Source organism: Pieris brassicae, chromosome 6 (assembly GCF_905147105.1).
Source record: "Pieris brassicae chromosome 6, ilPieBrab1.1, whole genome shotgun sequence".
Lineage (NCBI taxonomy): Eukaryota > Metazoa > Arthropoda > Insecta > Lepidoptera > Pieridae > Pieris > Pieris brassicae.
Window position 1 is genome coordinate 20,870,011 of NC_059670.1, and position 13,960 is coordinate 20,883,970.

At 34.9% G+C, this 13,960-nt stretch overlaps 1 protein-coding gene across 5 annotated transcripts in view; it reads right to left on the minus strand.

Moving 5' to 3' along the window:
- Positions 1-13,960, minus strand: part of LOC123711327 (trithorax group protein osa) — a 70,468-nt gene that overhangs the window by 36,113 nt on the left and 20,395 nt on the right. For all 5 annotated transcript variants that reach the window (XM_045663852.1, XM_045663849.1, XM_045663848.1 and 2 more), the window contains one exon: positions 6,715-7,287. In XM_045663852.1, the coding sequence (XP_045519808.1) occupies positions 6,715-7,287 (573 nt within the window). The remainder of the gene's footprint in view (positions 1-6,714; positions 7,288-13,960) is intronic.

A 13,960-nucleotide genomic window follows, 5' to 3' on the forward strand; every position in this document is an offset into this window, starting at 1 on the left:
GCGTAAATCACGGACTAAATAACGTATTATATATAGGCATCAAATAAAAAAATAATAAATCATATGTGATGTTGCAGCTCACGCGACGACACTTGTTTTGTATATAATTGTTACAAAACCGGGAAAAAAAGATTTTGTGAGACCAACTCCAAAAAATGGTTATTTTGACCAGTTTCTTAAAGAACAGAGGGCAAACGGGCAGGAGTATCATCTGATGTTAAGTGATACCACCTCTAATGGACTCTCCATGCCAGAAAGCTCGCCAGTGCGTTGCCAGCTGAATTGGATAATATATGACATTAGTAAGGGCCCATTTTTCTAAAGTTGTTCTGTCAAAGAATATCTAAAATCATTTACTATTGTTTGCAAGGGCATACATACATACATACATACATACTGTTTAAATTTTGAAGTAATAACATATCAAACTGTTAGGCATAGGGACGAGGGTAAATTACAAATTCAGTTTCCAATCAGATAAAATATTAGAAAAGATTCAATTAATAATGGAAAAGGATAAATTAGACTATATTTTTTGTATAAATTCTCTAGAATAAATATTATTCAGAATTTTTTATGTCAAATGTTATGATTATATCATTTAACCCCAAATTACTAAGTGAGGCTATATTAAAGGCTGATTATCTCTTTGTTCCAGAAAGTTATAATTATACCATGAACAATGTGCTTCAATCATGTTGATCATTTCCATCAAATTAAAACATAAATACAGTTAAACTTGCAAACCCATTTTAATGTTCGAAGACTACCTGTGCCGCTTTACTTAAGAGTCCAGCTACTTTCAAAGCATCATAGTGGACAGCATCCACTCTGAATGGGTAAATTCTGGAAGATGCATCAACCAATGTGGAAGCTGTTTGAAAGTTATCCATCCTTGCATCAATTGCCTTAATGTCCATAAAGAAAAGAGCGTATCTATTCTTAAAAGGCTGGCAACGCACTCGCCAGTCTTCCTGCATTCACATGTGTACATGGGCGGCGGTTATCACTTAACATCAGGTGAACCTCCCGCCCGATTGCTTCCTGTTATACATTTAAAAAACATATTTTGGTGAATGACTACAGTTAAAAATGTTAATATATTTTTATAGAGATAATTTAATATTAAAATTATGAAAAATCTAGGTACAGAATAGTTTAATATTACATGTTCTAACGTACATATTCGGTATGTCTCGAGTGAGGCATTCCGCGCCATATACCGCGGTTATTCGCGTCCCAGTTAACACGCCAGCGAGCACCAACGACCTGTCCCGGCTTCCCATGCTAATCTTTATATTTACCAACTTTTACATAAAATACACGACGAAAAACTGATATATTTTATAGTGATATTTTTTAATATAACAGTTCACTAGTGAAACAAAGCATTTGTTTTGTTTGCGTCCGTAGAGAATATGTGTGTACATTAATTACATTCAATTCAATTAATTCGTGATTGCCCTATGAAGGATAAAATTTGAACCATGTTTAAAATGCTAGATGTATTCCCAAACATAAATCAAACCTAGCCTAGTACCGAGAAATCTACAAATACATTCCTTATTCATTGGCAATATTTATTCATTTTTAAAAATTGAAGAAAATATTCTCATACATATACAAATTCCGTTAAATACCAAACATTCCTAATATGCAATTCACACTACACACGAATGGAATTACCATTAACAAATACCTATAAAAATGCTCAACAATGTGTCAAGATGTATGGCACCATAAACATCAAGTCCATATAAAAAGGTTTCAATTAAAATTTCCAAGACATTTAATTACATTTAGCGACCATCGCTATGCCAATAAATTTTTTATGCACAATGTAACATGTCAATCAATTGGCATGAGTTATTAACAGCCACTTAACTTTTTATATACTTTCATTCATACACAAAACTTATGATATAAATCTTGTTATTAAAATAACGATCTGGATTTTAACACAAAAATACATACACTAAGAACAGTGTATGTATTTTTGTACTGTAAGGATACAGTACTAAGACAATACGTTGCTGGCGAAAACAAAACATATAATATTCAACACATAAGATACACAACTTACTTCGATTTAACTAAATTTTAAAATATACTGATTACACTATCAGAGGTTTCTAAGATAGAGACCGCCCAGATCTGGCTAGCATGAGGCAGTAAAGAGGATTATGAGGTAAAGTAATATTGAAAGTATAATGGACCAGCGCAAAGTAGACTAAAGCTATAGTAATTAGGCAATAATATACCAAGGTAAAAATTTAAATAAAGAACATTGAATATAGCTATTTCCTATAGATAAACGATTCGGTACATATATTATTAGCGTAGCGTAACAATAAGTATAATAACATAGTACTAATTATACTATTAACTAAAATTGATGTAAGCCCTCTGAAAGACAGACGTGATAAATTGAAACACGAGATATGCGTATGCGCAGCGCAACCTTGAAGTGATATGTCCGGATATTGCGGCCGGCGAGTATCACTGAAAATATATACTATACATGATAACAAGAGAATATTTTTGTTTTACATTTTACTTCTACAAATCTAAGGTAGAAAAAAATCAATGGCGCTACAACTTTTATAGGTCTGGACCTCAGATTTCTGTATCTGTTTCATGATCATTCGTGAAATTAATAGGCAAGTAGGTGATCAGCCTTCTGTGCCTGACACACGCCGTCGACTTTTTTGGGTCTAAGGCAAACGGTTTGCTCACGATGTTTTCCTTCACCGTCGAGCTAATGTTAAATGCGCACATAGAAATAAAATCTATTGGATCGAACCTACGACCTCAGAGATGAGAGTCGCACGCTATAGCCACAAGGCCAACGCTGCTCAGGTATTTAGTGAAATATTACAATCTCAGTGACTATCTTAAAGTCCCTTGCGTGAATATTGCTGACCGAACTGACGGTTTCAATGTTATCCACTCAGAACAGGGTGGCCTCCTGCATCCTGTTAGGCACCGATGGTATACTAAATTGATCACAAACATCACGTACATCTTAAAGAGATGATATGATATTTTTGTTTTGTTTACTAACTAATACTTACATAGCAACTAAGACAGCAATTGTTACTAACTCTTAACTAAACCTACATATAAATATAAACTGAAAAAAAGTTAGCATATAATATATAGAGACGAATAGATTATTGAACATTTTTGAAATCGTCCGTGGACGTATACGCAAGCAAGGGGCCGTCAAAGTATTACGTAAACAGATTAACTGCAATTTATTATATTACATAAACATAATCATTTTTGTAGGAATCTTCAGAAATGCATTTAGTTTTCAAGTATAGATAATATGTGTAAAAAAGTAAATAATTACTGTTGACGTATTCACCTAATAAAAAAATCCAGACCCTCCCCCCTCGCCTTTATAGTGTTTACGTAACACTTGAACGGCCCCGGAGGTACAAACATATTGTTCGCTAGATTCATTTTAACGTAAATAAAAATGCTTTCAAAGGAACGTATGACTCCCGTATGTTCTGTTCTATTGACATTTAAAAAGTTCCACGAATCTCGACTTTGAATCCTACCCTCAAAGCCTTTAGTTCGTTCAACAGCAAAACACCAGTAAAGGATGTGCACAGAAGGCTGACCACAGTATATTTCAAAGAAAACAATTAATTAAATATAAAACATTAATGTGAGGGTAGCAAGCACAACTATCCGTGGTGGGTACTAACCTCACTGTTTTTTTTTTACTTTGTATACCTTGTATTCCTATAAAATACATGTATACATATGTATTTTAAAGGAATACAAAATGTACGCAAACGACACGAAAGTATTGAAACATACGACTTAATGTAGTCATAGATACTAGAATATCATGCATTATATATCTATTATATATATAAAAGATATATGATATATATCTTTTTCTATCTAAATCGATAACGAACAAAAATGTTTACAGAATTTTTACAATACAATTAGAACGTAAAATTTTTAAAATCTCCCCATACAACAGACGGTAGGGTGTCACCATTGATATGGGTCGCGATACTAAATCGGTCCCGGGGTCAGCGGCCCTGCGCCCACGCACTCGAACACGGTGCCATCTTGGAAGCACACCCACTTCGCTAAACCACGTATAAATTTTCTATAGGTTGTATATTTGAATGGACAATTTATATGTTCTATATTCTATGCGATTTCAATAGTTTAAACGCTACTGATAAGCGGAAAAGGAGATATAGTATATATATCATTGTCAAATTGATTTAAATCCTAGTTTAGGACATACACTTAAAATATACATATCTAAAATCAAATCACTGCTTTGCTCAGGCGTTAAACACGTTTATTATACCTATACGCTTTAAGTTCTAAGAGTTTCATTCATTATATTCCAAGCCATTTTATCATTGCAATAATTAATATTTGCCGTAAATCGAACCAGGATTGCCACGTGTGTGAGCTACTAAGCCTGTCATGCCGCGATACAATAAACAAAGTTTATTATTTTAAAAAAAAAACGTTATTTTGTTACCCTAAAAAATTAATCAATTTTGTTTTATATTCAGCTCACTACACGATCACCAAAATTGAATAAAACCCTTTCGTTAATTCCACAACGCGGCTAGCGGCTAACTTCATATCGTATTAAAAAACACTAGTACGAAATTCAGCCAAAAGCCAACCCTTAACCGCGATTTGAGCGTTAATAAGGTTGCGCACGCGGGAATGTATCGTCATCCGCTCACAATCCAATTGGCCGCTGCCGTCTTATGCAAGCCTTGCCACTCGAAAGGTGTCCTACGTCAAGTGCTGAAACGCGTTGTTTGGCCTTGTCTTTCACTCGCAAGTTTTATAGGAATAAAACATTTATCTCAATGATATAATAGCATACGAGAGTCAAGGATGCCTGTATAGGGAGAAAAAACAGTCATTTTGATTATATAACACGTTCTTGCTACACCATTCGTAAATTTTTCCATTAAAAAATACTAGCTGACAGTTAAAAATAACTGGTGCCACAACCTTGCCAATGGCCTGAGCAGATCTTCTTCGTCATTTATTTCTTCGTAGGCAAGTGTTGGGTCTGAGAAGTGCTGATTTACTCATTAAAATCAATCACCACTGTGTGGAATCGATAACCTAACCTAATATTTCTTAAAAGGCAACGCACTTGCTAGCCTCCTGCCCGTTTGTCTCCTGTTACATATCCAAAAAAAAAGAACAAGAATTAACTATACAGATAAATAGATTGATCGGAGTTCCAACTCAAGAGTTAAGAGAGTCAGGAGCCAAGCCACTACGTTGACATACACTTGGAGTTAAAATTTCACAGCGTATTTTTTGTGTCTGCGGCTGTAAGGCAAAGACGTTGTCAAACTTTACGAAACAATTATATTTCCATAATATTAAACTGAAAAAAAGTAATTTAACAAACATAGAGATGTTCGTTTAAACTTTTCCCCATCATAATATACTGAAACTAGTCAGTTCATTAAACAATATTATGTAAGAACCTCGCTCCCGACCCAAACTGTTCACGAATAGTTCGAAACAAACTTTGTCTTTCAAGTTTCAAACTTTTACCGCACAAACGTAGCACGAAAACATCGCAAGAATAACTTCAGTTGTTTTCGTAATACCTAAAAAACCTATTAAGAGCTTTTGGAATGTCACAGAGGCTCATAATGTTTTAAGTCGAACTGCGTTATTTTTGTAGCTGGAAGTCGCGTCTAATATTGAAATAAAAATTACTTTATTTTCGACTGTTCCAACTGTTTTTATTCTTACACAGAAAATACTATTTAACACACAAATCACAGGTATGTATCATATGTGATAGACATTAGAGCAGTGTTGGACTAGTGGCTTCAGCGTGCGACTCTCATCAGACAATCGATCTTCGAAAAGGTTCAATAGGTTCGATTGCTGGCTGTGCACCAATGGACTTTCTATGTGCGCTTCAACAATCGCTCGAACGGTGACAGAAAACATCTTGAGGAAACCGACTGTTTATAGACCCAAAAAGTCTATGGCCTGACACAGAAGGCCGATCACTTATCTATGAGATTGACATATCATGAAACATATACATAAATCTGAGGCCCAGACTTAACAACGTTGTAGCGCCAATGGTTTTTCTTTTTTATGTATCACCGTTGTTCATACTAAACATAGAACTATTTAGAGCAGCGTACAACCGACAATTACGTTATGAACCACGTGATTAGCTGTTTTTATTATAAAATTAATTGAATATTATTACATAACTATACACATTTTATACTGAAGTTACTTTATTTATAAGGTAGCATACTTATAGAATTGGTAGAACAATAGTGTAATATATTCGTAACAATATAATTAAGGCTAACCTGACACGCTTAGGGTAGTAGTACCTTAGCACGCGCTAATAAGGCCTCTAAGCCCATGTTATCTCAAGATATAGGTCAGAAAACTGGTACAGCCACGCCTTTGGTACCTTGGCACTCGTTATGCCAACGCGCTAAAGGGTTTTATTTAATTGGAGAATAGGATATACATATTTTAAGATAATGCTGTTTCCTGTTAGATCAGGTTTCGTGAACAATGTCAGATTAAGATGACAAAAAGAAAAATATAAATGTTAATAATATTAAACAAAATATCTCGTCTGGAGACTATTGATATATAAAATTCTGTGGATAAAAAGGTTTCGAACTGAACAAAAAAAAAACTTACCCATTTTCATCTTTAATTTTCTTCTTTCGACCACGTTTCTTCGGTTGATTGAGCATCATTTGCTGCGGGTGCATCTGCATGTGGGGATGCTGATGCGGGAGGTGTTCGTGATGTTGCATATGCGGCGGCATATGATGCTGCTGTCCCAACATGGCACACATAGCATCGTCCTCCACAAAGGAGTAAGGGTCCTCGCACTCTTGCTTGATACCATTGTATAAGTCCTCACTACGTTTACCGAACTGATGTGGCATTTGTTGGCTCATGTCGTACGGTGCCTCTGGTTCTCGTTTGAAGTACGCGTCTTGGTTGTACTTTGGAAAGGGGAAGTGCTGGTATGGTTCCGGGTCGTGATGAGGTGGCGGCGCTGGAGGTTCAAAATGGCGGTAGGGGGAAGGGAAGGGCCGTTGTAAAAGGGGCTCGAAAGGCGGTTCAGGCGGAGGGGTGCGGGGAGGGACGGGCGCGGGGGAACCCTCAGCGCTGGAGGGCTTCCGCCGCGCCTCGCCGCTGTTGCTCGTCTCGTAGCCATCGTCCTGACTCTCCGCCGCTTTCGGCTTCTCCTCGCCGTCCTCCCTGAAACAGAAAAAATAACATCAGCTCATTTAAATTACCGATAATCACAACATCATATACATTTATTTCTCTTTTATCATTGTAATGTTTCCCCTAAATGTTGTACACACTTGTCATTGACGCACATGCATGTATTGTATTCTCTGTACGCATCTCTGTGTGTTTCGTTATAAATAAATAAATATAAAATTCCAAATATGTATTGTGATATATGCCTATATATATATATATATATCTATATATATATATATATATATATATATATATAGGGTAGCATTCTATATAAGCTATAGAAGTTCTAAATATCCAAAGATCATTAACCGCATGTAACTACATCCTTGTATTTAGTATCAATATCGCAATATAAGATTTATTTACGAAAAACACTTTAGAATGAGCGATGAATTAAACGATAAAAACTGCATTAAACGTGATATTATTATCAAAATATAGAGGAGCATGTCTATTAATTGACGTCGTAGGAATTAAGCACCTATCTCGTGGGTCGTAGGTAAATACATGTTATCGTACTTACATATATATATACTTCATGATGCACTAGGAATTTTGTGTTAATAAGCTGCTTTAGAGGTATGTTAAAAAAAAACTAACTCAATAGAGACTGTAAGTGTTATTGGATACTTTCTTATGTTAAATATCCTTTTGAGTAAATTAGATTAATTTGAAATTAGTAATTAGCCTTAAGTTAGGCTAGAGGGTAATGTTATTTTCTTTGAGCAGAAACAATAACATATATATACGCTATAGCCATTGCAGGAATTCAATTTACAGGTTTATTATTTAGTATAATTAATTTGTATGTAACAATCTTGTTATATATTATTTCTATGTACCTTTTAAATAGAAATTACTTACACAGGACGACAATAAGAGTATGATTAATACTAGGAAGATACAGTAACAAAGTGGAAGGACCAACAGAATACTTTTTACAGACACTGGCACTTTTTTCGCAATGACGTCAGTATACAGGTGCATATTATCGTTTTGTCTTTGAACGAGGTCATATCAAGTGCAAGACTGTTTCCTTCACACTAATTAGTAGTTGTTATTGTCTATGTATGCGTCCAAGCCTGATACAATGTACTAAAAAAAGCTTTATAAGTTGAACGAATCATCCTTCTTTAAATGCAATCAATATCTTAAAGCTTATATTATTAAAAAATATTCGAGGTCCGCAAACGCATAATGCAAATTTTATAACTAATATTGATTAAAATGGTTTGAAAAAGTCCGTTCTGCTCATTGTTGTTACGTTAAAATGAATATTAACCTAAATAATTTTTACCTACCCTCAAATTTCGCGACCATCAAGTATTTTCAAATACCGACTATTAAGTTAATTGTTAGTACATTACAATTTGTATTACTAAAATAGTTTTACATTACACTTATATATATATATATATATCAAATCTGAAAACAATTCATGGTAAATTGAACCTTGTTGCATAAACTTAAGGTCTTACTTTGAATAAAACATTAGTTAATTCGCTGTGTAATCCAATTGAATTGTGCCTAATATCCATAATTAATATAGTGTACACTAGATAGATAATTTAAAGACGATATTCGAAAAACAGTATAGTTTGCGTTTCGGTGAACCTATTTGTAACACGTTTTAATTATATAGCAAAACGTCTCATAAAACACGCTTAATTAACGAGTCGATCTTGACCGTATTTTTTTGAATACCTAAGTTCGAAGATGCCAATTTAAACATACATTTCCTATGACCTACTGAGTATTTTAAAAGGTTTTTAAAGGCTTTAATTATGGTTAGCTAAATATGTTTATATTAGGTCCACTACGTTAGCCTATGGGGCCGTTCAAGTAATCGTTATATACCCCCCCCCCCCCTGTCAGCAAAAGTAAGAAAAGCTCTCTAAAATAATAGTTAATTTATTATTTTTGTATGAATCCTCGAAAATGCCTTCCGTTTTCCAGCTTAGATAATGTGTGGGTAATATGTCTAAAACAGTAATTAATTACTGTTGACGTATTCACCAATTAAGAAAATCCAACCCCCCCCCCCCCCCATTGCTTGAACGGCCCCTATGTAGGAACCTAAAAAAACGGACTCACCTATTGACCTATTTATAATAAATAAAACATAACCTGTACGTGACAAGTAAAGAAACCATGAGAAGCATATGAGATCTTTCGGAGGTGACAGGACATTACACACTATGCAATGCAATACCAGTTATAAAGCTTTGGTGAAGGCGATATTTTCTTATTTTTACACATACTCAAATGTTCATAAAAAAAATTACGACTCTAACGAGAACAAATATTCAGAGACTTATTACAAAGTAGAATACTGATTAAAAAGTTTAAATGTAGACAGTTTGAATTTGAATTTGGAATATTAACTAATTCTTAAACTCTCAAGGTGCAAGATATGCAACACAAGGATAACTTAGAAAGTGCAACTTTAAGCTTAATTCAATTAAAAATTTCGGAATGAAATTCTTATCACACCAAACACCTTCAAAGATTTTTGAGACAGCATATAATATTGCGTACTTTGAGTTTAAAACTATGTATTAAAGGTCGATATTCCTAATGACAGTCTTAAAGTCGGAAATCCAACGCGTCATCGGTGAGATACAGCCACATCTCTGTGAAAAAGTCATGGAAAATCTCATGAAAAGCGTAATGGCCTGTCATTGAAGCCGAATATTTTTATTTTAAAATGAAACAATTGTTTTTATTTTAAAATGAAAAGTGCACTCTTGCTGAGACACCCTATATAAAGATCAGAAACTTAACTGCAGGGCAACGCCTTATCTCGTACAAGCGATCTCTTCCGGGCAACTATAGTATACTACAAAGAAACTGTTTATTATATATATTTGGGACATAATCAGATAATAGGAAACAAAGTGGAAACGGCCAGCAGGGAAGAGAAGAGTCTCTCTCTTGCACGGTAGGCTGACGAGCTTAAAGAAGTTTGTGTGGAAGATTGGGAGAAAAATGCTCAAGGTAGCGAGAGATGGCCTATACTCTATGACTAAAAAAATAGTGTGTATTTTGTAAATATGGATTAATGCTTCATGAAAGAAATAAATGAGGCTAATTTATTATTATTATTAATTATTAAGGGTAAGATTGTCGGGGCTAGGCAGTTTCAAGCTAACTTTCTTATATATCAATAAAAAATAATAACCAAGCGAATTACGCAATCATGTACCCACACGTTGATAACTCCACTGGATTATTATTATTTATTTATTAAGATCGATTGAGCACTTTTATATAACAAAACCCACTTCACGCGGCAGCTACGTTGTACATTATATAAGAATGTTTCTTCTTCAATGTCTTGGATACGTAACGACCCTTTGAATTGTATTGTTATATATGAAATATTCATATGCAAAGAAACCCTTTACGTAATTACTCCAGGCTTAGCAAATGTAAGTCTTTGGAGGACATGAACAAAAAGTTCAACAATTTCACCTCAGCGAAATATGACTTGTGAGATGAGAATTTCCGGACTAATATTTTTTGATTGACTCTAAATTTCAATTACTTCAATTTTAGCCTTCAAGAAAAGAGCGTACCAATTCTTAAACGGTCGGTTACGTACACACGAGCCCTCTGGCATTTACTGTCCATGGGCGGCGGTATCACTAAACATTAGGTAGGCCTACTGCCCGTTTGCCCCCTGTTCTAGAAAAAACTTTAACCTCATAGTACACGATCTCACTGCTCGATTCGGCAGCTATGTTTTTTGATGTAATCATGAGGAGAGTATGCGTTGGATCGCAAGATATGTTGCCTATAAAAAAAATCCGCAATAACCCTTAATATATATAGTTATATGTTTAAAAAAAATTACTCCATTTCACAGGAAATTATCGAAAAAATTGAACGACAAAAGAATTGTTGACAGCTCTCTGTATAGCAGAGATTCTGTTGTGGGTCCCACATACCCTTGCAACATCGGTGGCAATACGCAAATGCATTTCTCATCGGATATATAGAAAAAAGCTCTCATCAGCCACAACGCAGTGGTATCCTACTCCATTATTGTAATCGTCATTGTTCATAAAAACAAAAATGTATTTGGTAATAGAAAACACATAAAAATAAATATTCAATAGCGATTTGACATTTGACTTTTGACAAAGCTTTGTTTATAAACGCCGGTGATTGATGTATTTGACAAACATCTCATTTACACATGTCATGAATATGTATAAAAAATACATACCGGTGTACTTTTCACGTCCACCGTAAAAATAGAATAATCGTTCCCTAATAATTAAAAGGGAAATTCCCCTTTAACCTTAAGATACATTTATCTTTCACATACTACTAAACGTGGACATATAACACAGATATGAAAACTTAACTAGTATCCTAGAAAGCAATGGAAAGAAATTATATACCCAAAACGAGGGACAGTGGGCGGAGACGAGAAAGAAGGAGAAGAGGGCGCCCAAGAACAAGGTAAATAGAAGATATAGAAACGTTAGCGGAAGGGAATGGAGAAAGAAAGCCAGGGCTAGAGGAATTTGGAAAAGCTTGGAGGTCTTTAACCGTGAATGGGTTGATGGGATCAATGTCACTGAAAGCAGTTAGGATTACGATTATTAACAAGAAAAAAAATTGTATACAAATTTAAACTGTATATTTTCAACAGTTGATCAAAGATTGGAAAATAAACGGGCATTATTATTATGTGACTAAAAACCACACACAAAGCCACAGAATCCTAAAACGCAGTTCTTACTGTATCACGAACCTAGAATATTTTTTCTTAAAATAATTGTAAAATATATATTGTTTTAACACCCAAATCTTTCTAAATCCCAACATGAAAAATAAGCCAGTAAAATAAATGTCCTTGGATTTTAGAAATTAATGTTTTCAACGTGTGCGCAGGTGATTAGTCACCTGTCTTTACAAACTGGTTGGCTAAGCCGGCCACAGTGTGTTTCAAACAGTGCCAAGTGTTTGCCCAAATGTGAAAACCTTGGATAGATTCAAACAAGGGTTACTTTGCTGATTAAAATGGTACTAGCCCAGGATATCATTTTTGAAACTGGCAATTTCAAGTAATACTATTGAATGTTTCAGTTACTAATAGTGCAAGTAGCCAATCCAATTATTTTTTAAATATTTACATTTGAAAACTTTGAACAAATATTCCAAACGACGCCAATATACGAAGCCATTAGCTATAGCTTATTAGCTGAAGTTTCGCTTATTACTCTTTTATAGAGGAGACTCGACAGATGATAAGTGGTACCCGCCGCCCATGGGCACTCACAATGCTGGACGGCTCGCGAATGCGTTACCTATTAAATATTCGTACGCTCTTTTCTTGGCCCTATATTCGAAATGGTTTGACTACAGGCCCATATTTTTATTTGAGCGTTTTTTGCCGCGTACCACCACTATGTGGAACCAGCTGCCCAGTGAAGTATTTCCGAACGAATTCGACTTAGGGTCCTTCAAGAAAAGAGCGTACCAATTCTTGAAAGGCCGGCAACGCACTTGCGAGCCTTCTGGCAATGTGAGTGTCCATGGGCGGCGGTATCGCTTCACATCAGTTGAGCACATTAAAAAAAAACCTATCAAAAGTTACGTAATCACGGTATTTGTCACTCTTCATACCCACAAAATATAAGAAAAGTTGTTTTTAAATGTGCAAAATATGTTACGGCTACCATTTTTCATCCGACTAGGTACCTACATAAAAACCAAATTTAGATATGACGTCAGGGCGTTCGTTCGTGTCCTTACTGTTCGTATTTATCTTGCGGTTTAGCCTCGGTTCGACCTTAAACAAAAGGCCTAGACAATGCGGATCGTTCACGCCATTTGAGGGACTTTTAAGTTGACATTACGTACTTGTGTATTTGTATGATGGGTCAACTGTCGTCCGGGTTATATAAATAACCAGTCGTAAATCCTACGAGTCGTTTTTTCTATCATGATAGTTAATACAAGTTTATATAATGTGCCGTTTGTAAACTACACTTTAATACAAAAGCGTAAAGACTATTTACACTCACTAGAATTTTGTACTTGCTATGACTGAAGGGCTTACTGTCGCCCGGGCTCTATAAACTACCAGACGTAAATCCTACGTGTTATAACCCAAATGCCCTTCAAGAGTTCAGGATATGTCTAATCATACTTAATGCCATCATATAATTGTGATATTACAAGTTTAAAAACATTTATCGAGACATTTTACAAAAGAGGAAAAAAAATCTCCTTATTCAAGGTAAAACTCTATTTGGTTGTGCACCTGTAACAACTTTCTTTGTTAAGTTAAAAGGCATCGAACCCGTAGAATATTCGAAGCAGCTGCCTAGACTGGACTGGCCTCTCCTTTTAGCGTTCAACACCCCATATGGCTGTGAGAAGATTCGCTCAACACAAAATCTACATAAAGTCTTAAATAATGATTTATAAACAATACTTTCGAGTACAGTAATGCCTCCTAATACACGGTATTCTCACATAGCGCGCTATTTACAAATGATTCATGTTTAACTTTTCTCGTTAAAGGGGATTTAAATCGAATATTAAGAAAAAAAACATGTTATGAGTGAAATAAATGCGTAAAATTAATTATAAAAGTCACAGTACAGAAATATAACGTGTGTAGTCCTCGCGTTATATTGGT